A 26,440-nucleotide genomic window follows, 5' to 3' on the forward strand; every position below is an offset into this window, starting at 1 on the left:
CCTTTGTTAATGAACATTTTCTTCAGTAATTTCATTTTGACGAGATTAACACAGCAGGTCAATGTAAAGGCTTAACATGGCGTAATGTATTAAAGACAACGACCAGGAAGGTAAAACAGAAAAACACCGTAATCCAAGGAGAAAAACATGTTTACGTTAAGATATTTCTTCCCCAAGTCTGTGTTTTTTTCTTTAAATAAGTAAAAACACTCAGATGTCTAGACAGCACTGTCGAGGAAAAGATGAGAAAACATTATCAGCATAAGTTGCAAAGTGTAGTTCTCTGAAATTAGGGCTAAGGGAAATAAGATGTGCACTCATTAAGACCCAGAGGGTGTACTGTGAGAGAATGTTTTTGTGCTTCACGGAGACATGGCTGCATGCGGACTTCCCGTACTACAGTGCCTCCATACCCGGCTTCAGGATTATTAGAGCAGACAGGGACGTTACGCTGAGCGGTAAGAAGAAAGGCGAAGGGATTTTAGTTTTTGTGAATGAAAGGTGGTGCAACCACCATCAGCTGACAAGGAAGCGCCATGTGACATTATACACGCTACTGTTGCTAAGTTACTGTCTAAACACCCTGACGCTTTTGTGGTAATTACTGGAGACGTTATCCATGTAAATCTGAATACCACTCTCCCAAGTTTCCACCAGTTTATTGACTGCACTACATGGAAAAATGGAACACTGGACCTTTTGTATACAAAAGAAGCATACAAAGATACTACCCTACCCCCACTTGGTAGATCAGACCATAACTTAGTCTTGTTAACACCTCAGTATGTTCCTGCAGTCTGTCTCCACAAGGATTGTGAGGAGGTGGACTCAGGTGGCCAGTGTGGCCCTGCAGGACTGCTTTGAAACATTTATCCATACAGATTTCAAGGTGTCATTGGGAAAGTGGACAGTAAGTGAGAATGGGTTGTAGACACCCTAGGCAGGCCTATAGCAGGCGCAAATTGGGTAAATTCATGTGATAAACAAATGTTATTGTCATTGATTTTTAAACTGTAAAAATCCTGTACTACAGTGACTCAAAAAGGAAACTTCATAAAGCATATTTTTGAGTAACTATACTCTGTTTGCTCAATGACTCTGGCATGTTGAAGCACTGAAAACAATATTTGAAACTTCAAAAATAAGACTTGAAAAAAATGAAAATAAAACTTTACTCTGACTTAGAAAATAGAGAACTTTCTTTTACATTCATTCTTTTTTCAGATTCTCAATTTTAATGAAAAAAAATAATTTAGTTCAAATTGATTTATGTTTTTCATAGTTGTAGTTTCACATTTAGTTCTACACATGTTTTGTCATCCATCTTTCTGTTTGTTTTTTTTTTTTCGTGGGTATTCATTTTAAAGTCATTATCCATACTTCGGCTTCATGCACACTCCTAATATCCAGTGTCATGTATGTAAATATGGTCTAATATTGAAAATAATATATGCAAATAAATTGCTGTTCACTTTCCAATACAATTAAGCTTTTACTAAATATAAATCTCAAAGCGTACAGTCAGTTCTAATGTCGGTTATTATCAGAAGTGTTCTAAGCAAGTGATTGTTTTTTGTTTTTTTTGTTTTTTTGCAGGAATGTTTTAAAAAAGTGGGAAAGTTGTTCGTCTGTTTTGGAGAAATTCGTTAATTCGATGTCTTATCCGCTTCCAGTCACAGGCTGTCAGGTGGAATTTCTGACCAACCGGATCTGACAGTGTTTGACGCAGTTTGTTAGGCAGTGCATCTTTCCCTTTGGATCAATCATAGTTAACAGAACCTGCCCAGTTCTGATAAATGTTGAGGGAAATTAAACTTTTAAACAAAAGCACAGAGAAACTATCTGCCCTTGGTCTCCCATCTGCTCCTGCTGAATCCAGATACAGTTTTCTCTCTTTCTCCAGGGACACGTGATTTAAAATCACATCTGGTAGAATCACTCCCTGCAGGAGAGACCGGCGAACACGATGCTGTGAATGTGAAGCATTTCTTGGCATTTCAGGTAATCTCAAACAGAATGAGGACATTGCCAAAGGACAATACTGTGAAGTGGTGAATGGAAGAGAAAACGCTGAAGACACTGATTCTTGAACTGGTGAATCGTCAGTATCAAGCATTCTAATAGCTGTCTGTGGGTGGTTTGTTAGTTCTGTCAGGTTGAGAGTGTGGGCAGTCAAGGGTGTAGATGCCACAGATGGAAAACCTAAATCAGCATCACTCAAGCGCCTGCGGCCTGATGACGAATGGCCTTCATGAGCAGGTTGATGGCAAGGAGGTGGCGAACTCTCAAAACACCATTGGCAGTCATTTTGAGTTTCCAAAGGCGTTGGGGTCACTGAAGGAACAGCAACAGGTCTACTGTGGATGTAGATTAATCAGCTTTTGGCGAATGAGACAAGGGTTTCTTCTCATTCAAACATTTGCCTCCAGCAAACCAGGCCTTGCCTCCAAATTCTGAGGCCTTTTTTGGAAAGCCACAATCTGCTCCTTGGAGATGTTGACCGCAGCAGGGCATCGATGGCTGACCATTGCAGTCTGTAGAAGCCAAAATGAAAAGTACTTTTGAATACATTATCACACCACAGAATTGCACATGGTACTGTCAGCATTACAATAAACTATCAATTACTCACTAATTTCTGTTTTTTACAAGCCGGGTAGTCACCATTTTTTTTCCTGGCTGTGGACACGGCTTGTTCTCCTTACCAGAATTCTATGGAGACAAAATGTTTGATAATTAACATACAACCGCAACACTAAATAAATGTAGAATGACAGCTGAATGTTAGAAACAAACGCACCCAAATACTTAATTTAAGAGGCTTACTTACCTTTCATTTGTTGCCCTAAGAAACTGCAGCGCTGTTCTTGGAATATAATGCCTTTGCCTCCATTGCTGTTTCTTATAGAGAATGCAAATGTCAACGGCGGCTTGAATTAGATTGAATTTATAGCTTAGGACCCTCCCTCCAAGACACAAAGGTATATTGATGGGGATAAATTTTGTCTCACAGACGTCTTGAATGTGCAAATGTTTTCATCTATGTTTACTGCATTTAGACCTTCTTTACAACATGTACCTGCCCCAGATTACCAAATGAAAAGACAGTTAAATGGTTAGTACAACTTGATAACTACTGTAATTCTAAGAATGACCGGTAACTTGTTAATAGTTCAAATACGGTTTTACAAATAATCTCATTATTATGAAGGTAATATTCAAATGCTTCAAAAAACTCAGTTTTTTCCCACACCAGACGGACAAAAACCTGATACTGGAACTATTGCCATTGCAGACTGTGAATTGTAATACTCACGGAGTTGAGTAATTTGTTTTAAATACACATTGTGAATTCAGCATACATGTGAACGAAAAAAGAAAACTTAATGAGACTATGAACTTTAAAAATATAGACTTTATATTTCACAACTGTTAATTGAGTAATATTTAAAACAGTGCATAAAATTTAGGTACACGTTATTTGTGAATAGCTGCAGAGAGCGTTTACAAAGCACATAAATGATCCTCTGCATTACACTCATGCAGTCACATGTAAATGAATTTCCCAATGTCCTTATTACTAAATATTTGTGTCCATTATTAGACTATTTTTAATTAATATTTTATTGTGGATATTTAATGTTTTCTCGAAATTATGACATTAAACATCCAGTTAACAAATTATCAGACACTGAGATTCAATCCTCAGCTCAGGGGGAGTTTAAATTTATTCAGGGCATTGAAAATATTTGATCAAATCAATCACGTGTTATCGATGTACGAATTTGAATTAAGTAAATTCACTGAGCTTTTTTCAGTGTGTGCACTTCTGTGTTCACTTTAAACCATTTTTTAAAAATAGTGAAACTTTAAGTTTAAGCAAAGTATAAAAGTTTCCATTGGCAAGCAAGAAAGGAGAAAATGGAATTTGTTCAATGCTACTTTATTTACACATGCACACACAAATCGACTTTCTACACTGAAAAGAAATCACACGTGACTAATCGCGTGAAACTGCGTAAAAAAAAAACGTATTCTTAAAGGCCACATCTGTAAATAACCCTGCAAAATCCAGTACTGAGGGGAAAGAAAGTGACTTTAAAGTAGAGACTGAGGATATATCTCTGAAAAGGCATCAACAAGCTGTATATCCATCCATTGGACACAAGGCCCATGGTGCCTTTTACACATGTCTTCACTGGGATTCCACCACTAGACACAGGAAGCCAGGAACATCAATACAAGCTCAACACCAAGATCCTTGCAGATATTAAAGTAAATTACATTCTCAGCAATCAGATCTAAATTAGTGAGGTGAGGTTTCATTTGTTACTCTAAGCTATTGTCTTTCTACTTATGTTAACATTACATATACGTTTGACAAAACATTGCCATTTTACATATATAAAATCTAGAATTTTAAAGGTCAAAAAAAGGTCAACGAGGAAAGGTACTAACCACTGCATACAAGGAACACCCCACAAGTCCTGCCATTTTGGAGATGCCTTGACCCAGTTGTCTAACCATCATAATTTGGTCAAAGTCACTGAGATCCTTACACTTGCCTATTTTTCCTACTTCCAGCACATCAACTTCAAGAACTGACTGCTCACTTGCTGCCTAATATATCCCACCCCTTGGCAGGTGCCCTTGTAGCAACATAATCAGTGTTATTCACTTCACCTGTCAGTGGTTTTAATTGTTATAGCTGATACACACACCCCGCACACTTTAATAGGAACACCTGTACACCTGCGCGTTCAAGCAGTTATACAGTCAGCTTATCATGACTTTTTCATGTAAACATTGGTAACTTTTCCGCTTCATCGGCCCCCTTATCTTGTGGTATTCCTCATGTTCCATCTTGGGTACTTTTCCCTTTATATGCTTCCCCGGGTAAAATATTTTCGCAAATATAGTATTTCATATCACTGCTATGCTGATGACACCCAATTTTATTTACTAGTTAGGTCAAATAACAGCAGCCCTTTTGGGTCTTGGATGGCTAACATTTTTCTGCAGTTGAGTGAAATGTAAAACTGAAGTCGTCATTTTAGGCTCCCCCACAGTTTCCTCTGTCCTTGAGGTCCAGTTAGGTCCTCTGTCCTCTAATACACACAAGCATGTGAAACATGTTCTAGTTATTTTTGACTCAAATTTATTCTTTGTGCTGCTGTTAAAGGGAAGCTTCTTTATAAGGTCTATTACAAAGTTAAAACAGTTTCTCTCTACAAAAGTACTGGAAACTGTGATTCATGCTCTTATTACAGCACGCTTGAACTACTATAATTCTCTGTATGTTGACCTTCCTCAAACTGCTTTATCTCACTTATAGCTTATGCACAATGCAGAGGCTAGATTTTTAACAGGGCCAAAAAGAGGGATCATATTTCCCCTGTTTTGGCATCTCTTCACTGGCTTCCTGTCAAGTTCAGAATTGATTTAAAAATTATTTATGTATATAAAGCTTTTTCTTGCTCCACAGTACACTATTATTTACCTTCACCCTTACTCTCCTACCAGAACACTAAAATCTTGTAATCAACTTTTTCTATCTGTCCCCCATTGTCGTACTAAGACAAAGTGTCATCGAGCCTTTCCTGTGGTTGGTCCCAAAATCTGTAACAGTCTCCCCTTTCATGTGAGGTCCACTCTGTCTTTAGGCATTTTTAAATCTTCTCTTAACACTTATTTTTGTTCTTTGTCTTATGGTGCTATTTAATGTGATACTATATGATGTTATGTACAGCACTTTGGATCAGCATCTGTTGTCTTAAAATGTGCTTTATAAATACAATTTGACTTGACTATTCAAATATTATTAACTTTTAAAGGAATAACAACACATTGCAAGCACTGTAATAATAACAAGCATGAGGAATAATACAGTGCTTTGCAAGCACTGTAATAATGAGAAGTAGTGTGTGGAATAACAGTGCAAGCACTGTAGTAGTAATAATTAGTAGTAGGAGGAATAGCACTACAGTGCTGTGCAAGCACTGTAATAATAGGAATGGTTGTGGAGTGAGATAATTAGGTAATTTTCAATAAGAGAATTTGGTGTTACATGAACAGAAAATTATTTATTACATTTTGCAGGCTGATAAATTTTGTACAGTAGTTAGGTAGTGTCTAATTATAAGGAAATGCATGTGTTTTTTCACAGACACATATCTATGACCCTACCTGCCAGTTTTAGGAGGAGTACCACTCGACCTGACTATGAACACCAGAGCTCTAACCTATATGCCATCTCAGGTAAAAACTCAAAATGTCATCTAAGGTTTGGTCTGTGCTACTGTTTTTCTGACAGATGTACATGTGTACATCATGTATATAATGTGTGTGATAGATAGTGATATGATTTAATTGTTTCATATGACACAACTTTTCCATAATGCACTAAAGACACTACTACTCTGTAGGCCCTTTGCTTTTTATCCCCTCTGGTTCTTTTGGAAGATTTATTAAAGATCTTGTGCATCTTCATGGCTATCATTAATTCAATAATATATTTGGTCATTTTAAGGGTTTGTTTTTGTTCATTGTTTTGAATTTTAGCTATGGATGGAGTGCCCTTTGTGATCTCTGAGAAGTTTGCCTGTGCTTCCAGTGAGGTAAATCTGCATTTGTCATTTTGAAGTAATGTACAAGACAATCTAATTTACAGCCATTCCAGTTTTCAGATACACTTTGAAACAGTGTCATAGGTGCCTTAGATGAACTGGCTCAAAAATTAGACAGCACTCATCCTCTGAGATGAAAAAAGGTTTATTACAGAAAGATGGTTAATACAGGATAGAATAAAGCAGGATAGAATAATGAGAGTGCTCTGAAGCGCTTGTGCTGAACCAGTACTGTATATGAAACACAGATTATGACTCACTTCTGTGTACCGATAAGAAGCAGTTTGAGGCAGTTCAACAGGCTTTGTTTAAGGGTCTTAAAAGATATGCAGATGAATCTTGAACAGAAAAACCTGTTTGTGTCTCTGCATGCAGATAAACATTCTGTACTGATCTGACATTTCATGGCCTTCTTAGGCGTTATCCTCAGATGAGAATGAACAAGACCAAAACTATTACAAAGTAAAAATTAATAATTTCCCTCACACACGATATTACAGATTGCAATAGCAGAGTTGGACCAAAATATGTCAAACCAAGATCTATTTATTATACATGTTTATACTCTAGACTTCTTGGACAAAGCTGTACTGCAAATATAAAACTTTTGGCTTAGGAATTGGTTTAGATCCCCAACTGTCTCATTGGGAGATCAACAGAGTCTGTCCGTCCGTGTCAGTCAGTCAATTAATTATTTAGCCTGTGAATAACTGCACTGCACTTCAGTGGTGCTTGAAAGTTTGTGGATCCTATAGAACTTTCTACATTTCTGCATAAATATGACCTAAAATATCAGCAGATATTCACACATGTCTTAAAAGTTGACAGAGAACCCAATGAAATAAATGAGACAAAAATATTATACTTGGTCATTTATCTATTGAGGAAAATGATCCACTATTACATATCTGTGAGTGGCAAAACTATGTGAACCTCTAGGTTTAGCAGTTAATTTGAAGGTGATCTTAGAGTCAGGGGTTTTCAATCAATGGGATGACAATCATGTGTGAGCTCCCTGTTTTATTTTAAGAACAGGAATCTATTAATGTCTGATCTTCACAGCACATGTTTATGGAAGTGTATCATGGCTCAAACAAAGGAGATTTCTGAGGACCTCAGAAAATAAGTTGCTGATGCTCATCAAGCTGGAAAAGGTTACAAAACTATCTCTACAGAGTTTGGACTCCACCAATCTACAGTCTGACAGATTGTGTACAAATGGAGGAAATTTAAGATCATTTTACCCTCCCCAGGAGTGTTCGACCAACAAAGATCACTCAGATCCAGACGTTTAATAATCTGCAAGGTCACAAAGGAACCCAGGGTGACTTCTAAGAAAATAAAGGCCTTTCACTTTGGCAAATGTATGAGTCCACAATCAAAAGAACACTAAACATCAATGGTGTGCATGGCATGGTTGCAAAGAGAAAACCACTGCTCCCCGAAAAAGAACATTGCTGCCCATCTGCAGTTTGCTAAAGATCACATGGAAAATTCAGAAGTCTATTGGAAAAATTTTAAATGAGAAGGTTTAAATGAGAAGCGTTATGTTTGGAGAAAGGAAAACACTGCATACCAGCATAAGAACCTTATCCCATCTATGAAACATGGTGGTGATACTGTCATGGTTTAGGCCTGTTTTGCTGCATCTGGGCCAGGACAGCTTGCCATCATTGATGGAACAATGAATTCTAAAGGAAAGTGTCAGCATATCTGTCTGTGAACTGAATCACAAGAGAAAGTGGGTCATGCAGCAAGACAACAACCCTAAGCACACAAGTCATTCTACCAAAGAATGGTTAAAGAAGAATGGTTAAAGAAGAATAGTTAATGTTTTGGAGTGGCCAAGTCAAAGTCCTGCCTTAATCCAATAGAAATGTTGTGGAAGGACCTGAAGCAAGCATTTCATCTAAGAAAACCCATCAACATCCCAGAGTTGAAGCTGTTCTGTACTGGGGAATGGGCTAAAATTCCTTCAAGTTGATGTACAGGACTGATCAACAGTTACCGGAAATGTTTAGTTGGTAGTTATTGTTGCACAAGGGGTCACACCAAATACTGAAAGCAAAGTTTCACATACTTTTGCCACTGTCAGATATGTAATATTTGATCATTTTCTTCAATAAATAAAGGACCAATTATAATGTTTTTATCTGGGTTTATATGGGTTCTCTTTATCTACTTCTAGGACTTGTGTAGTCAGATGTTTCCGGTTGAGTGAACGCTGGTGTGTTTTTCCACCTCTGCTCTCTGGTTTTGGTGTTCATTTTAAAATTACTCTTTGGAACGACCTCCCGCAAAACCATATTTAGCATTTTATGGATTCTGGATTTTCCTTTGTGTGTTTTGGGGCACCATGGACTGATTTCCTGATTTCCCAATTGAAAAAATCTTTGGCCTAACTGCAAGCCTGTGCTATATTGAATGGTACAATAGCCGGCATTCTCGCCAGGAATTTATCACTTTCTCGCATGCTGCTGGCTGATACCTTTTAGATGGGGTTGAAATGATGATCCGTATTTTGCTGTTTGATCTGTTGGAGTTGTATCATTGTTTTTCCTCCCTGGCAGATGAATATCTGCTGGTGGATTTCAGGCTTATGCCTTGATAATTTTCTGGACATGGTGCTCAAATACTCAGCCCTAGACCTAGCGTCTGAATGTTTCTTCTCATCTCCCTGTTGGAATCTACAATGAGTGTGCGGCCTTGGGAATTTTACCTCATCCACAGCATGTTCATCGAGGATCACGTCGCAGTCATCTCCAGTGGACATCGGCTGTCTCCTCAGAATCTCATTACATCCAAGCAGTCTGGTCCTCATCTCGCCAGCTCCCGGCCCATCCAGGTGAGAGATGGGGAGTTAATCCGGACAGTTTCAGTTTTCTTCAGTATGCATTTTCAAGCACACCAAATAATTTGGAGCCTTTGAAAATTAAATTAACCTTGGTGAACACACGATCGCTTTCAAACAACATCTGGACTTGGTGGCAGCGTTGCCACAATTTTCAGTAATAAATTCAAATGCAGGATCCTGCCCATGGACATGTCCTTGAGCTTTGAGGCCCAAATGTTAAATATTGAGATTTTGGGCCCTGTTGTATGTGCTCTGATGTACAGACCCCCCAAATTTCACAAGAACTTTGTCTTCCAATTTTCTCATCTCCTTTCTGATTTAGTGTCTTGCTGTCATAGATTGCTGATTCTTGGGGACATTCGTCTCTGTTGTCCAACTAAACCCTTGATAAAAGATTTCTTTATGTCTTTATTTTTCTCTGGTCCTACTCATAATTTATGTCATACACTTGATCTTATAATGTACTCTGGTTTTGCTGTAACTAATCTTGAGGTTGTCGATTCTGGTATTTCTGATCATTATTCAGTTATGTTTGAATCTGTTTGTTTCTGTCCTTCATCTTCTATCTCTCAACATCTAGCCTCTGAACATTTCTCGTGTCATCCATGCCTCTACTGCTAGTCTGTTCTAAGATTATCAAGATAATTTTATTGATCCTTTTAATAATGATATGGATACTGAAAACTTGAAGTTTTTAAATAATACTTGCTCTCTTACCTTAGACACTATCGCTCTACTCAAGTCCAGGAGAGTTAAAAAGAAAGATACTCTTCAGCTGTGCCTTAAAGTAGCCATACTCATGTTCTTAGACGAGCGCAGGAAAATGGAGTGTAAGTGGAAGAAAGATAAACTGCATGTCTCTTGTAATATTTTTAAGACGTGTTTACTAAATTATCAGAGGTCAGTGAAAGAGGCAAAATCAAATTATCTTTCCAAATTAATAGCTGTGAATGCAAATAGGCCTAAAGTATTGTTTAATACTATTGATTCTATTCTAAATCCTTCTCGGGTTGTTGGACCTGACCCCTCTCCTGATTCCTGTGATAAATTTATTAATTTTTTCGTCAGTAAAATTGAAGTGATCAGTTCTTTTATTATGCCTTCAAGATTTGATCCTCTAGAGGATTCAATGCCGCTCAGGTATTTAACTAACTTTCAACCTGTCATGGATATCCTGGAAGGGACACCGGACTACAGTTCCCAGCTGCCACTGCACCACACTGCATCATCACATGACCACTGGCATCTGATTCTCGTTCACTTAACAAGCACCTATGTGTATATAGCCACAGTTTGCACTGCACTCCTTGTCTTGCATTTGTCCTTCATTGCTGTCATTTCTGTCTTTGGGTTCATGGTCTTTGTTAATGTTTGATTCTTGCCTTAGTGTTTTGCTTCCTGTTCATAGTTCTTGTTTTGTGTTTTGTTTTGGTATTCATTAAAACTGAAAATCTGCACTCACATCTGTCTCCACCTCCAAACCGTGACGGAATGCAAGACCTCAACATGGATGCAGCAGAATTTTTCAGGGTCCAAGAGGCCCTATATGAAAGGGAAAATCCGAGGTGGGAGAAGAAGGGAAAATTCTCCCTAATTCAAGCCAACCAGGAGTGGCTCAACCTGATGTACTCCATCATGGGGTATGTCAAGGAGGAGACTTCCAAGCAGGCTAGAACCATCTCCCACCCTCCCTCCCCCACTGTGGATCTCGTCCAGCCTGCCGTGTCGACGGAGAACGTTGTTCAGCGTCCCTGCTCGTCTGAGGACACCGCTCAGCATCTCTGTTCAGCTGAGGACACCACTCAGTCTCCTTGTTCAGCTGAAGACGTCGCTGCGCCTCCCTGCGCAGCCGAGGACGTCCCTGCACCTCCTTGCGCGGCCAAGAGCTCCGCTTTCTTCCCTGCTCCACGTCGGATGTCATTACGCCAGGCTCCACGTCGGACATCGCTGCGCCTCCCTGCTCGGCTGAGGACGTCGCTGCGCCTCCCTGCTCGGCTGAGGACGTCGCTGCGCCTCACTGCTCGGCTGAGGACGTCGCTGCGCCTCCCTGCTCGGCTGAGGACGTCGCTGCGCCTCCCTGCTCGGCTGAGGAACTCTCTCCCCCCTCTGGCCTCGCAGAGAACTTCGCTCCCCCCTCTGGCCTCACGGAAAGCATCGCTTCCCCCTCTAGCTCCATGGTTAAAGTTGCTCCCCCCTTGGGGTCCGCCTTGAGCTTCATTCCCTGTGCTGGCTGCATGGTGGCTATCGCTCCACGCCCAAGTCAGGCTGGGGATAGTGTGTTCTCTCTCTGCAGTACGGAAGAGACCGTCCCACGTCCTTACCCCTGTGAACATGCCAAGCATCCTCTTTATGGTCCCGTGAGAGATGACATTCAAGGGAACTCTGGAACACTTGGGGACCTCTGGTCTGGGTATCCAGGACCCCCTCCCGGACTTAGTACACGTGTCGGGAGCCGCATAATAAAGAAAGGGGCTACCTTACATTTGCTGAACACGGTCTCAAAACTGTGTCCCTTCCCCTGTGACTGAGCCCAGATTCTTCTCCATCAAAAAGTGCAAATGCAAAGTACATTCGCTGTCCTTATGCTCTGGTCATATCATGTCTCATAACCTGAAACTCATACAGACATTTACGCACCTTGTTTTCCTGGTTCAGCATGAGAGGATGTTAGTGTTTTAGTTTCACTCCCCTAGGAAAAACTAACGTATTAACTAACGTAAAGGGTTGATTCGCGGGAGCAAAGGACACATTACCGGTACTTGCCAAACAGTGCTGCTGGTGTTGTGCGCATCATTCCCGGTACCTATTGCATTTCAGCCCACATTAAGAAATGCTAACACTACTCATAACATGCTAACCCTAGCTAATTATTAACAGTAATTCATATTATAATAAGTTGAAATAAAACTGAAATTGGACAGTTAGATGTGGGTTTGTTTGTCTTTAATTATCCATAAATTCCAAATCTCTAAATATCCAAATCTCTATTCTGGCCATCAGATTATTATAAACATGCATTGATTCTGTCAAGTTAGTTACTCTAATTTGATTTTCTTTTATACGCTCTGTGGCAATTTGGGCTGCACAAACATTTCTGTTAAAATCACAATCTCGATTTGTTTCCCAATGCAATTAGGACAGAGTAGATTCTGCACCATTTCCACTCAGACAATCATTGTGTTAAAATGAGTGCCAGTATTCCCCCTTCCTCACTGTAACTAATGACTATAGTCATCTTACCGTATGACTTTATGCATGCAACTGAAGCATGATAAATCTACAGAAGAAAAATGGGTCATTCCATCTCAAGTGGTTCAATACAGGTTGCTCTGCCATTTAACTCTGTGTATTGGCATAGAAAATCCAGCAGTTTTTTTATTTTAAAATTTTTAATTAAAAAAAAATTAAATAAATTGTGTGCCATCTTTGTGTTGTGGCACACAATAAATTTTGGCTATACAGCTGTTTATGGAAACCTCAATATCTCAGCCCAGGATGGTTCTTGCTCCTTGGAACAAAATCATATATAAACATTTTGCACATTCTTGTTCCTTAGTCCAAATGTATGCTCAAGCTTGCTCACAGTTCCACTTTTAGGGTCAATTTATAATGGGAAGGGTTTGAGTCTCAGTCTTAATTTTTATGTGGATACCGAGGTAAATATAGTGTGCATGCAGAACATTTCAGGTTTGAGACTACTCTTATTTATTTATTTATTTATTTATGGGGTGAGAAAGTGCAATTGTTTAAGATTCCCCTGACTTTCTGGTTGAATATCTCTGGTGGGGGACCAGATACGAACCTGAAATTTTCACAGAAATAAGTGGTCTATAGTAGCATTATAGGAGCTAGGACTATCCCGAGCCAAGATATTGTGGTTGCCGTAAACAGCTGTATAACCAAGATGTGTTAGGTGCCATGACACAAAGATGGCCATTGTGGTTAGACAAAGAAAATAAATAAATAAATAAATAAATAACAGAACAGGTTTTGCAGTGCCAATACATAGATGTAATCACTCAAAATAAATAAATAAATAAATTTGCCAAAATTAAAAAACAACTTTACAATTTTTGGACCACTTGGTCCAAAATGGACTGACCCCAAATTGTAAGGTGAACGAATTCATGACCCAAAGATCCAGTCCTATTGAGAAGGGACTAATTTGTCCTTAATTGTTTATATTATGTACTGACTATTAAAATTGCCCATTACTAAACAAACAACAACTAAATGTCAGGTGGCTTATGAGTTCATATTGGCATATGAACAAAAATATTGCCATGACTAATTATTTAGCCAGCTGTGCTTTTTTTTTGTTTTGTTTTGTTTTTGTTTTTTGCTGGTTTGATTAACTTTAAACTGACAAGATTTTGGCACCTTAATATGGACAGTTTTATCTTAAATTACAGTTATTTGTAGCCTCAGGATTTAGCTTATTGCAGTACAAATTTACCAGTAATTCAGAATGCAAATTCACAAACAAATTTTTAAAAAAATTCTGCTACAGTAACATAAGAACTTAATATATATACATATTCATTATTGACTCGTGACTCTTTGACAAAATAACATTTCAAAGACAAAGAAATTGTTATTCCCGTTTCATCAAGAATTGCTCATAGTGGCAATTAGAACTTCTGTGCAGTTTGAATTTTAACCAACGCTAGAGCATATGTTACTGTGGGTCTGAAATATTGAACACACAACATAAGCTTTAACCCTCTTACCCCGTATGGCCGAAAAACCGGCTTCCCCGTCTTTGATCTATTCCCGTAAGGATGATATACCGGCTTGGTCGTCTATGCCAAATACCCGTAAGGCCGATATAGCGGCTTTACAGTGTAAACGTTATCCTCGTAAGGCTGGGTACCAGCATTACTCTGCTATGATTCCTTACTTATTTAATTATTATTTTTTAACCCAGAAGGTTGATGACGTCACGACGTGATTACGTTATTACGCCGGCATTACAATGAAGATCCAAGCGTGAATATTGGTGTAATAGTAGAAGTGAACTAAAAATGCCAAAGCGAAAAGCTACTCGTGTTCCAGCTAAACTTACACCTACAGTGAACACAGGTACATCTAAAACAGTGGGGGAAAAAAAGAAAACATACACAGTTACACAGGCGAGAGCGAGGATTCTAGATAGTGACAGCAGTGAAAGTTCAGGCGATGTTGAAACCGAAACTGATAGTGACGCAAACTCTCCTGATTCAGACCCTGATCCGTCTTCATCTTCAGCATCAACCAGTGCGACTGACACTGCAGGGGTCTGGAGTCATAACAGGACCATCTCTGTGCATTCGTGAAAACACTACCTGCTGGTCTGATTATCACCAGAAACTTGACTTTTGGCGCTAAAATGCATTTATTTATTTATTTATTATTTACTTGAATTTATTCAAAGGCATTGACCACGCTGATGCTCATATGGTACTTCTAAATGAGTATAAGGATTTTAGCAAGCATTTTTCGTCATTTCTCTAGTTAAGAATTGTGCTCTAAGTGGAGTAAAAACACTGAACTGCTTCATTTTCAAAGTAATATTACACAAATACATTATTATAAGTTGTTTCAAGGCCTAAAAATGTTAAAATTAAAATGTTGATTTTGGGCCAATTTTGGCCTGGGAACTCAGGGTTGGCATGCTGTTTCTATGGGGAATATAGGGTTGTAGGACATAATACTGTGGGAACTAAGGGGTAAGAGGGTTAATGTCAGTTTTACTGAATGTAAGCTCAGTATTTCTGTTCGTTGGTTTCTGTTATATCTGTCAAACCTAATGTGCCAGCATCAACAGGAGGGATGTGGTACTTTTTACCTCTCTCTTAGCATTGTAGTAATGTCTTATTGAACACATTTATGACTTTCAGTGTACCTGCAAGAATTTAAATTAATAATAATGTCGCTTACTGGTTTACTTAACCTCTTGCTCACTTTTACAGTTACAACAGGTAGACTTGATGGGCATAAGGATTAAATCCCTTGCAGAGATTGAAAAAGAGGTGAGTTGTTGGTTTTTTTTTTTTTGTAGTATCTATGTTCCTGCAACCAGACTTGAGCATGACCCAATCGTAGCATTGTGGAAAACAATATGGTTGATAGAAAATTCTCTTTTTATGGGCGTCATAAAAGGTCTCACTCTTCTGAACTCTTCTTGATATCACGTTTCTGAAAATTTTTTTTTTTTTTTTTTTAATTTTGGAAGCACTCTGCAGTGACAAAAAAAGTGGCATAGCAGCACGTTTTAAAAGTCCTGCACTGCACCTACCTTGTGGGGACTTCCCATTTGGTAAGATGTAAAACACACTGAATGTTGAGGAAAAAGTAGTGCAAAAGTACATGTTCCTTTTTTTTTTATCTACTGCAACATGACACTGCCTTTTTATACATGCTTTAATTTTGTCTGAACAAAGCTTCTGTGTTAGTGTAGTGATTCTAAATTATTTAAACATTTCCTTTATTTAATCATTCCTATGTGTAGTTAACAATTTATGCAGCAGAAAAGATTACACTTAACAGTAACAACTGAATATTCACTTGCCTACATATACAGAATAACAACAACTATTTTAGTAACATAAATTCATATAGTTGGATGACCATTTGAATGAGAAGTTTCAAAATCTGTGGGTCATTAAAGGAAGAGAAAATAAAAGAGCCTGTACTAAAGGATTTTACTACTACTACCACCAAGAATGTGGTAAGTAGGGGTGTTGGCTTTCAGAATTTGTAATTCCAAAAAGTATTGGAACAGCAAGGCCAATTCTTTTGTTTTTGCTATACACTGAAAACATTTGGCTTTGAAATCAAAAGATAAACATGAGACGATAGATCAGGATTTCAGCATTAATTTCCTGATATTTACATCTAGATGTGTTCTGAGAATTGCAGTCCATGGCGGCCATGTTTGTAGTCCGCCGTGCAGTATGGGAAATGTAGTCACTGGTTTGCTGTGATATGACAGAACCCCATCCGGTTGTCCGTGTCAGCAGACTCGGACGTGATCAGGACCTGGTTGGTCGTGACGTCAGCTTCAGGTGACCTCTGGTTGGAGATCTGCAGGTGAGACCACCTCGTGGATCTCAAGCTGTAGCTCAGGAGCAGCAGTCGCCACGTTGACCTCTGGCTGGAGCTCGGCAGGTGAGACCACCTCATGGGTCTCAGTTTCGAGCTCTGGAGATGAGACAACCTCATGGGTCTCGTGCTGGGGCTCTGGGGAGGAGGTTGCCACTTGGACCACCAACTGGTGCTCTGGAGCTAAGACTACCTCGTGGGTCTCAGGTTGGAGCTCTGGAGATGAGGATGCTCGCCACGTTGACCTCCAGCTGGAGCTCCACAGGTGCAATCTTGTGGAGTCATTTGTGAGTACACCAGCTGCTCTTGAAACAACCCTGAGAACAGAAATATGATTCATGGATCCCAAGTTTCCTGCATGTGGGACATTGTAGCGGGGCTTCTTTAAAGCAGCCCTCGGTCTTGCAGGTCTGCGTCACCCCCACCACTGCTCTGTTGGCTGGGTGCTGAAGCTGAGCTATAGAGACCCTCCTGTCGGTCGGCTCCCTCTCATAATATGAGGTGAAAGTCTGAGAGGTTTCATCCGTTAGACTGGGCCTTCCTAACATTTTTTCAAGGTCAGGTTTGTACCCTGGATGTCCGAACACCTGAACTAAAAGTTTAACCAACTGGCTTACATGGTTAAGCTCACCGGTCCCCCTAGAAATCAGGAACTCGGCCCAACTGCGAGCTGGTCCGGTGAGTCGAGACTGCATGAATCCCAGCCACTGCTCCTCTCTGGGCTTGGGGTCCTCCAGGCTTGTAAAATAAAACTGGCATTGGAGTATATAACCTTCTGGACATACCTCAAAGCCATCGAAGGAAGCTTGTACTCCCAGGGGGTACCACTGGGGAAAACGCACAAAATCAAAGGCTGGTATAGAGATCCTGGCATAATGCTCTCCTGCTGCTTCCATGTTGTACGCGAAGTATTCTGTCACGTAATAAACTTAAAGGACACTAGGATGGATTAGGATCTGCAAGGGCAGATAAGAGATTTTACTTAAAGAGAGGCAGGCAGACAAATCCAAAACATCAGACAATAACGTGGTCAAAAACAAGCAATGGGTCAGGCGATTGGCAAACAGGCATAAATGAGGCAAAACCAGAATCAAGGGCGAGAACAAGATCAAAACATTAACACATGAACCGATAACAAACGCTTGGTATACGGAAAACTCACGTAATACTTCGCAAAGTCATAGTGTTAGAACAGTCTCTTATATACAATGGTTGTGAGTGTGTGTGAGATTGGATGCAGGTGTGTGTGATTAGAATGAGTGAGGGTTCTGTGTGTGTGAGTGTTCTGGGAATTGCAGTCCATGGCGGCCATGTTTGTAGGCTGCCGTGCAGTGTGGGAAATGTAGTCACTGGTTTGCTGTGATATGTCACATTTTATATATTAACTTAAACATGTATCGTCAAAAACATGTGAAAACTGCCCTTGTTGTGAAAACCTGATCTACTGAAATATTACAATGAGTACACTTTTTTTTTATATTGTAATACAACATTGTGAATTCTTTATGCTTTAGTTATTTATATGTCCGTGATTTAGTGCATTATTATGGAAAGAGCATATACCCAACATGACTTAGCATTCTACCTACTTAAGTTCAAGTTCACCTATGCATTTGCATCATTTTGTGCAGAAGCAAGTTGTAATATTGCGTTTATGTCTAATTAATCTAAATAATCATGTATAGGATGTGTTTTGGGTGAGTTAATTAACTAGTTAAGTGCTATATATATATATATATATATATATATTATGTGTGTGTGTGTGTGTGTGTGTGTGTTTGTATAATGTGGTCACAGGTAAGTGCCTTAAAGTAAATCTTAAAGTAAGACTAATGGCCCTTGTTAAAGAAGCCATCTGGCAGGATATTGCGGCACAGTGATCAGTCACCCCCTGGAAGGCCACAAGCGAGTCAGGAAATAAACTCTATCCTGGGACAAGGTGGAAAATCCCTGGGCTCTAAGTTCATACCACCTTCTAAAAGGACACCTTTCTGGACCTTATTTATCTCATCACCTACTGGAATATTTTCAGATCAACCACCTGCCTTCTTAATGCTGACTCAAATCAGATAAGCACAAGGAATGACAAAGGCTAGCTCACCCTGAACTGTGTTAACCCTCAAGTCGTAAAACAGAGACAGAGAAATCTAACAGACCTTTTGTTGAAACAACTCTACACCATCCCCATCACAAAGAAGAGAGACATAGCTTTCTTCATGGAGTCCACTTTAATGTATCATGCTTTCACACAAGGTTTATAACATAAACTTTGTAATCATCATGCTTTTGTGCATTTGTACTCACCACCTATCTCGCAAATTGATTATCATTTCCTGTACGCTCACATACCCATGTCCAGAATCCAAAAGTATAATCCTTATGTTTTATTAACATATATTTACTACTGTCCCTAACAAGCTAACTGTTGAGCTTTGTGAACTATATTAACCCTTGTATGTAACTTAAATGTAGTTATAATGTAGTTATTATCTGGTATTAGACCAATATATCTGGCAGAGGTTTTCTTATATCTAAGTACATCATGTTTGAGATCGGTGTGTTGGTGGTAACATTTTCCAGAATGCTAATGAACAGCAAATTTTAATAACTCATCACGAAATCCCTTTTTAAAGGTAAAAGGCAAAATTAATTAAGTAAGAATGAGCATGGACCAAAGAGGTATTATGCAAATTAGTTGGAGGGGAAGACCTCATCCACCAGTCATCCAGAAAGACCACTTCTGATTGGTTAGGACCCTCAGAGGGCCGGGGTATCCAGTAAGGGTTAAAAGGCCATGCCAAAGTTAACCCTATCGCTGGCTGCGAGGAAGATTCATTTTGTTAGTACCGTCCGTTTCATCTTCTGTTTTTCAGACCTCTGCTTGTTTCTTTTCTTAAATGTTACTGGTAACTTTAGCCTCAGAAAATCTTAATCCAAAACCAGCCTGCGACCGTGATAAACTCCATTCAATCGGCAATCATCGACTCGACCAGCCCTCCTGACCTCCGCTGACAACGCACGCCTCATCTCTCACTAACTACGGCAAGCAAGTACACATCTTTCCCAAGTTTAATAAGCTGGTGAAGTACATAAGAATCCATGGCCTTCAGTCAGTTTTTGGGTCATTCATAATGCATTCGGTTCGCTCAGGTCGGAGTCTATTTTGAAGCCATAATTTGCCGTAACTCTAGCATTCTTCTTTGCCTCTGTTGTAAGTCTATTCCTCTCTGTCATGCCTGTGTGTGTGTGTGCATGTGTGCGTGTGTATGTGTTAGAATAGTCTTTGTGTAGTAGTTAGATTAGCTTCTCTGTCAAAGAATAGTATAATAAAGTCTTGTCTATATTGAAGTGAACTTGCCTGTGATTCATTTGCTTGATTTGATTTCGGCAATATTTCCTCTAAATTAATTAAGATTCATTGAGAGCTAAGGCTTTCCTACATGTGTTGGTGGAGAATATAGGTCACTAAATTTATCTAAATTTTCCTTAAATAAAATAGTGGAGAATTCAACAACTTAATCTAAACAGCTAATTTTCCCTACATATAATAGTGGGGGCAATAAGTATTGAACGCGTCAACATGTTTTTTCAGTAAATATATTTCCAATGAGTCTATTCACATGAAAATTTCACCAGACATCAGATTTAACTCAAGAAATCCGGAAATATAAAGAATTCACAACATTAAAGTCCATAAATGAAGTTATGTGTAATAAAGAGGACTGACACAGGAAAAAAATATTGAATACGCTAACTGAAATTTATTTAATACTTAGTGGAGAAGCCTTTGTTTGTAATGACAGCTTCAAGCCACTTCCTGTATGAAGCAATTAATTGGCCGCAGTATTCAGGTGTGATTTTGGTCCATTCTTCTAAACATATTGTCTTTAAATCTTGTTCAATTGGATTCGAGTCAGGTGATTGACTGGGCCAGTCTAACACCTTAATTTTTTCTCTCTGAAACCAATTGAGAGTTTCCTGTGCTGTATACTTTGGGTTGTTGTCCTGCTGGAAGGTCCACCCATGTCTCACCTTCATCATCCTGGTGGATGGCAGCAGATTCTTCTCAAGAATCTTCTGGAAAAGGGCTCCATTCATCATTCCTATATGAAATCTGCCAGTACCATATGATGAAAAACAGCCCCACACCATGATGCTTCCACCTAAAAAACTTTACTGTTGGAACAGTGTTTTAAGGGTGATGTGCAGTGCCATTTCTTCTCCAAACATGGTGTGTAGTATGACAGACAAAAAGCTCAATTTTGCTCTCATCTGACCAGACCACACTCTCCCAGTATTTCATAGGATTGTCCAAATGAGTTGTGGCAAAACTTTAAATGAATTTCAACATGCCTTTTCTTTAGTAATGGAGTCTTGCAGGGAGAGCATGAGCAGTGGAGTGCATTGCCTATTGTTTTCTCTGTGACGATGGCACCTGCTGCCTCCAAGTGTTTCTGCGGCTCCTTCAGAGTGGTCCTTGGCTCTTGGGCTACTCTTCTGACTATTCTTCTGACTCGCTGGTGTCTGTATGTGTGTGTGTGTGTGTGTGTGTGTGTGTGTGTGTGTGTGTGTATGTATATATATGTATGTGTGTGTGTGTGTATATATATATATATATATATATATATATATATATATATATATATATATATATATATATATATATGTATATATATATATATATGTATGTATGTATGTATGTATGTATGTGTGTGTGTATGTATATAATGAACATATACAGATGTGGCCTTTAAGAAAGCGTTTTTTCCAAGTGGTTTCACACGATTCGTCACGTATGATCATACGGCACCCTGCAGGCACGCTTCTTAGGATTTAAATTCATTTGTCGTGCTTCACGTAATAACCGCCAGGTGGCAGATGGAACAACATACTGTAGCCGAACACATAGTACACTAAATAAAATGGAATGTGTGGTGGGTTAGATTTAAGAAGAAATATTACGTATGGTTCCCATAAAAATATTACATTTCTCATCAAAACTTGCGCTAAACCTAAATTTAAACAAGTTTCTAATTACAAGCTTGAATTATGTAAAGTGAGCATGATCGAGTCGTGTAGTACAGGTACAATAACTATAGTATTTAAATTAACGTTGTTAAAACGTGTGTGTGCTAGAATAGTGCCGCAGTAACGTCCTCGGTGTAGAATGCCAGAGACTTGGGTTTGAGCCTCAGCTCAGTGGAGAGTGTTGATTTTTTTTCCCCAGTGTAGAAAGTCGATTTGTGTGTACATGTGTAAATATAAATGTCCTTACTCAAAGTAGCATTGCATGAATTCCATTTTCTCCTTTCTTGCCAATGGAAACTTTTGAAAATACTAGTTTAAAATGAACACGTGGACTTCACGCCACGTCAATTACAGATGATTGAATTGAGTCACATTAATATAATTTGTTTTCGTACATCAAACATGATTTGACCATATATTTTCAATGCCCTGAATAAAATTAAACTCGACCTGAGCTGAGGATCGAACTCATGTTGCTGGCATTCTGCAACAGCACGTTACCTCTGCATTATTCTACCACACACATTTTATCCACGTTAATTTAAAGTCTGTGGTTGTAGCACCTGTACTATGTGAATCGATTAAAACGAAATCAAATATTCAAACATTTTATGTATTAATTTAAACATAGCAACATTTATCAAATGTGTCGTTACAGAAAGAGCATATTCACGTGAATTACACATCCTGTCTATCACGGCTAGTCAGAGGTAGGAAGTAACGCAGCGTTTGGTTGGTAAAAGAATATATGCTGTATACAGCATATGTCCTGGCAGAACTTCTGTATCTACTAGCAAGCAGTGTTTGTTCGAATGAAATTTGACTGCCCCTACATGCACCCCCATCCACCACCACCCCGCAGCATGCGCGTGTTACAGCGTGAAATCGCAGGATCCCAACCATGGCAGTTTAGAGCTATGATGGTGGAGAACCACCTGCAGTAGTGTCACATCCCATGCTATGTTAATGTTTCTGCTTGTGTGGGCACTATGACAAGTACAAAGTGTAACGTTTTGTATACAAGTGTATATGGCCTTCGATATAGTAGGAGATTTTCTATTAATATACAAATTACGTAATCATAATCAAAACCTTATATGATGATGTCTGTTAGTTTGAGTGCGGCAAAAATCCAGTCAGGCGAATTCTGCTATTTTACTTCGGGTCCTGCCGCTGCGATGGATCTTGTTGGGCAACCAAATGTTACATTGGCGATCTGGGAACATTTTGGATTCGTACCTAATGAGAGAGAATCGTGCGTGTGTTTCTCTCCATCTTTTTATTATCCACTTCGTCTTTGCGGGTCAATCACAATAGCATATCCAACAGCGTCCTCAGGCTGTTTCTCATTGCAACAACATGACACAAGGCTGTATTTGAGTTGTTTTGCTGACGGAAGTGCTGAAATAAAGCCTCATTTAATTTTTTTTATATTTAGATTTTTATTTAAGCCTATAAATTATATTTATTATTATTATATTATATAATGATCACTGCAGTGGTTTGGTCATTAATCACAGCGGTGGTAAAAATCTGCCACTGTCACAGCCCTATGGTAGTTTGGCAGTTTTGGGATTGAACACACAATCTTCTAATCTGTAACTCAAAGCCTTAACCACTGAGCCCCCCCAACAAGCTTGTACTGATTCAACCATTTCTGCCACTGAATTAACTCCTACTAAAAGATTACATTGAATCAGTGGTGAGTGAGCACTGTACATACAGTACTGTACATAAAGTAGCTGGTATATCATATGTGATAGTTACTTCAAAAAGCAGCTAGCTACTGCTTTAAAATGTATCATGTATAAGAGGGAAAATGCATTCATGATTTAAAAAATAAATAAACTGGTAAATCTTGCCATATTTGCAATCATAAGAATGTAGAAAGGAGAGGTGTTTGGCATGAATTATAAAATTGAGTGTAGTCCAACATGATTCTATTAATATAGTTGTCCTGATTAATTATTCTCTCTCTCTCTCTGTGTGTGTGTGTGTGTGTGTGTGTGTGTGTGTGTGTGTGTGTGTGTGTGTGTGTGTTCCTGTCCCAGTATGAGTATAGCTTTCGTACAGAGCACAGTGCAGCTGCCCGCCTGCCCCCCAGTCCTACCAGGACTTCTCTAGGTTCTGAGGCTTAAACACATGGACAAAACGAGCAGCAGGGAAGGAAAAGCGTGTGAAGTTCCAGAGTGGAAACAAAGTGATGCATACTGCCTCTTATGTACCTTGACCGTAAAACATCCCTGCATTATCTGTTCAGTATTTACTTGGATTTATTTACTAGTGGAAATTGTGACTTTACATTTGCTCAGCATTTCTTGCCGACAGGAGTGGAGAAAAAGTGCATAATCCTTCAATACCATGATCTAATTAAAACCACTATTGAAGTAAAAAGGGATTACGATAGAGGGAACTTGTGGGAACGTCTCAGAACTTGTATGACTATGCACACATCACTACTATACATAATGCATCTATCTGTTGCATATGTTCAATAAAATATCTAAGTAGAGTTAACTGTTGTGTTAAAAAGTTTTAGCATGGACACTCTTAATTAAGAGCTTTTGAAATTAAGTTGTTCAAAAAAGCAGAAAGAAATGTAACTGTATGAAATGGGAGGAGTTATTGTATTTTTTGTTGTTGTTGCAAGACTGACTGCCTAACTAGCCCAGCTGATCTTTTCTCAGATCATGTATAAGTTCTGTGTTTGCCATTGAAAACACAGCCCAATTTACTGTACAATAAATGCACTTGTGTGATTATGTCTCTGTGTGTATTTGTTTGTGTGTGGATGTGTATGGTTTGGGGTGGTGTTGTCCCTTAATTGTGGATGAGAGCCAAAAACAACCTATAAACATTTTGTGTACTATTTTAACATTGGAGTATGCTTGTTACATACATGAAGACTGGTGTACATGCTTGCTGCCTTCTTTCTCTTTATTTTGCTTCTCTTTATTATATTTTTCCCTCTCTGCAGCTCTCTGCCTCATTGATGGACCAGAAGTCTGTCTTTATTATCGCTGGTCAGTTGATCATGGAGACGCCTCTGGAATTGGAAGAGCCTCCGCTTTAAATCGAGCATGGCGTCAACAACTAGCCGACCCTTCGGCTCATGTACACAAGTTATTTTTTTCTTGCTGCACTGCATTACTTGCAGAAATATTTCTCTCAGAAAATCAATGCTTGTATTTTTGTGTTTTGATAAGCTTCTGGGTTAACTGCTTTCAGATTTTTGTTCTAGTCTTGTTATTCTCAGTTAGGGGGTGGCCTCCTTGCCACCATCTCCTCTGGTTTGCTCAACAGGGATAAATTTAAATTTTATATCCAGATTTCTTTAAAGCCACTTTGTGACTTTATGTTCATTGTTAAATAAAATTGAATTGAACTGAATTATAAAGCTGAGTACATGTTAAGTATAAGTGAATGCTGAGATATACTTTCAATATTTTAACCAAACATTTTAACTAAAATGTATTGTTTGGAATTGAATAACTTGCATAAATAAAATTTAATTGAACTGGGAAAAGCTGAGTATTGAAGTAGGCCTATTTTGCGGACAATTTTCAAAATTGTCTTTCCTATTTGTGGACACAAAAATTGTGACCTGATGAAAATGCGAACAATTTGCATTTTCGTTTACACGAATGGAAAAAAAAAGTGTCTGCCAAATTTCAGATGGAAATGCAAAGTCCATGCATTTCCCATGTGTTATGAGTTATGACCCTGTCATATCGAAATAGCAATAGCGGTTACCCCGTTTGCTATATCACTTCCTCAGTGTTGCATATGGAGCCTGCCAAAATTCAAACAGAATCACAAATACCTTTGCATTTGCATTTCCAATGCCTTGCACAGGATGCCTTGCCAATCAGTGATTGTCTCTTCTATTTCTCAAAAAATAAACACACAGAAAGGACAAAATGTGTTGTGTCTTATCTGAGTGGAATAAGAACCAAGTACAACTGAATATTAAATCTCCTTGAAGTTAACTGGCATAAAGTTGGCTTGATGTTGGACGTTCGGTATTCGCAGATATGCGGAAATTAAGGGACCGTCTCTAAAGTTACATAAGACATTGTTATACACGTTTATAACTTTAATAGCATTTGAAGGGAATGACTTACAGTCATATAACCAACTGTAAAATGTTCATCTAGGTGTCAGGTATGATGCACACCTTTTTAGATTTTTGATATTTAATAAAACAAACTATTAAATCATATGTAAATTTGACATGAATTTCACTACTGAACGGGCTCATACACAAAGTATACCATAATTTAAGGCTCAATAGAATTTGAAGCGAATGACGTACAGTCACAAAACCAACTGTAAGTCGTTATTCATCAAATTTTCACCAACACATTATAATTTTTTTTTCACAGGTGTTCATATGTGCTTTCGGCACTGAAAACGCTATTCTGAGAGTAGGGCTGCACGATTATGCTCAAAATGATAATCACGATTATTTTGATCAATATTGAAATCACAATTAAATATCACGATTATTCACTGATTTTAGGGGCAACATATTTTTTATTGCACTTTCACATTTAAATAAAAGACCACTGCTTTCACTTCCAGGTTGTGCTACAATCCTGCTAATGTACTTATTTTTGCATCAATTAGACTGATCCTTAAAGTGCATCATCTCGAAGCAAAATATAAATAAAATTGTACCCAAAGTATAGGATAAGTAAAATAAAATTACGCTATCAAATATAACAATATGCAACCAAATGAAAACAATTCAGGCATATGCAGAAAAGGCAAACCACCCAATAGAGTGGCGCAGGGATGACATCATTTTGTACCGGAACCCAGAAGTTAGCATCACACTGGTTTCCTT

General features: G+C 38.7%; 2 protein-coding genes across 3 annotated transcripts in view; both read left to right on the forward strand.

The window, feature by feature from the left end:
- The window catches only part of mvb12ba (multivesicular body subunit 12Ba), a 90,115-nt gene extending 65,765 nt beyond the window's left edge, over positions 1–24,350 (forward strand). The window contains exons 7-10 of one of the 2 annotated variants that reach the window (XM_053618409.1): positions 6,167–6,258; positions 6,562–6,617; positions 15,432–15,491; positions 23,643–24,350. In XM_053618409.1, coding sequence (XP_053474384.1) covers positions 6,167–6,258; positions 6,562–6,617; positions 15,432–15,491; positions 23,643–23,729 — 295 coding nt within the window. In that variant the 3' untranslated portion in view covers positions 23,730–24,350. The remainder of the gene's footprint in view (positions 1–6,166; positions 6,259–6,561; positions 6,618–15,431; positions 15,492–23,642) is intronic. The other variant, XM_053618410.1, reaches the window with a different exon arrangement.
- Positions 8,683–12,382, forward strand: LOC128603750 (uncharacterized). The gene is made up of 2 exons (XM_053618412.1): positions 8,683–9,471; positions 10,979–12,382. The coding sequence occupies exon 2, from the start codon at positions 10,987–10,989 to the stop codon at positions 11,689–11,691; it is 705 nt and encodes a 234-aa protein (XP_053474387.1). The 5' UTR covers positions 8,683–9,471; positions 10,979–10,986; the 3' UTR covers positions 11,692–12,382.
- Positions 24,351–26,440: the final 2,090 nt, after the last annotated feature.

Source organism: Ictalurus furcatus, chromosome 28 (assembly GCF_023375685.1).
Source record: "Ictalurus furcatus strain D&B chromosome 28, Billie_1.0, whole genome shotgun sequence".
Taxonomy (NCBI): Eukaryota; Metazoa; Chordata; class Actinopteri; order Siluriformes; family Ictaluridae; genus Ictalurus; species Ictalurus furcatus.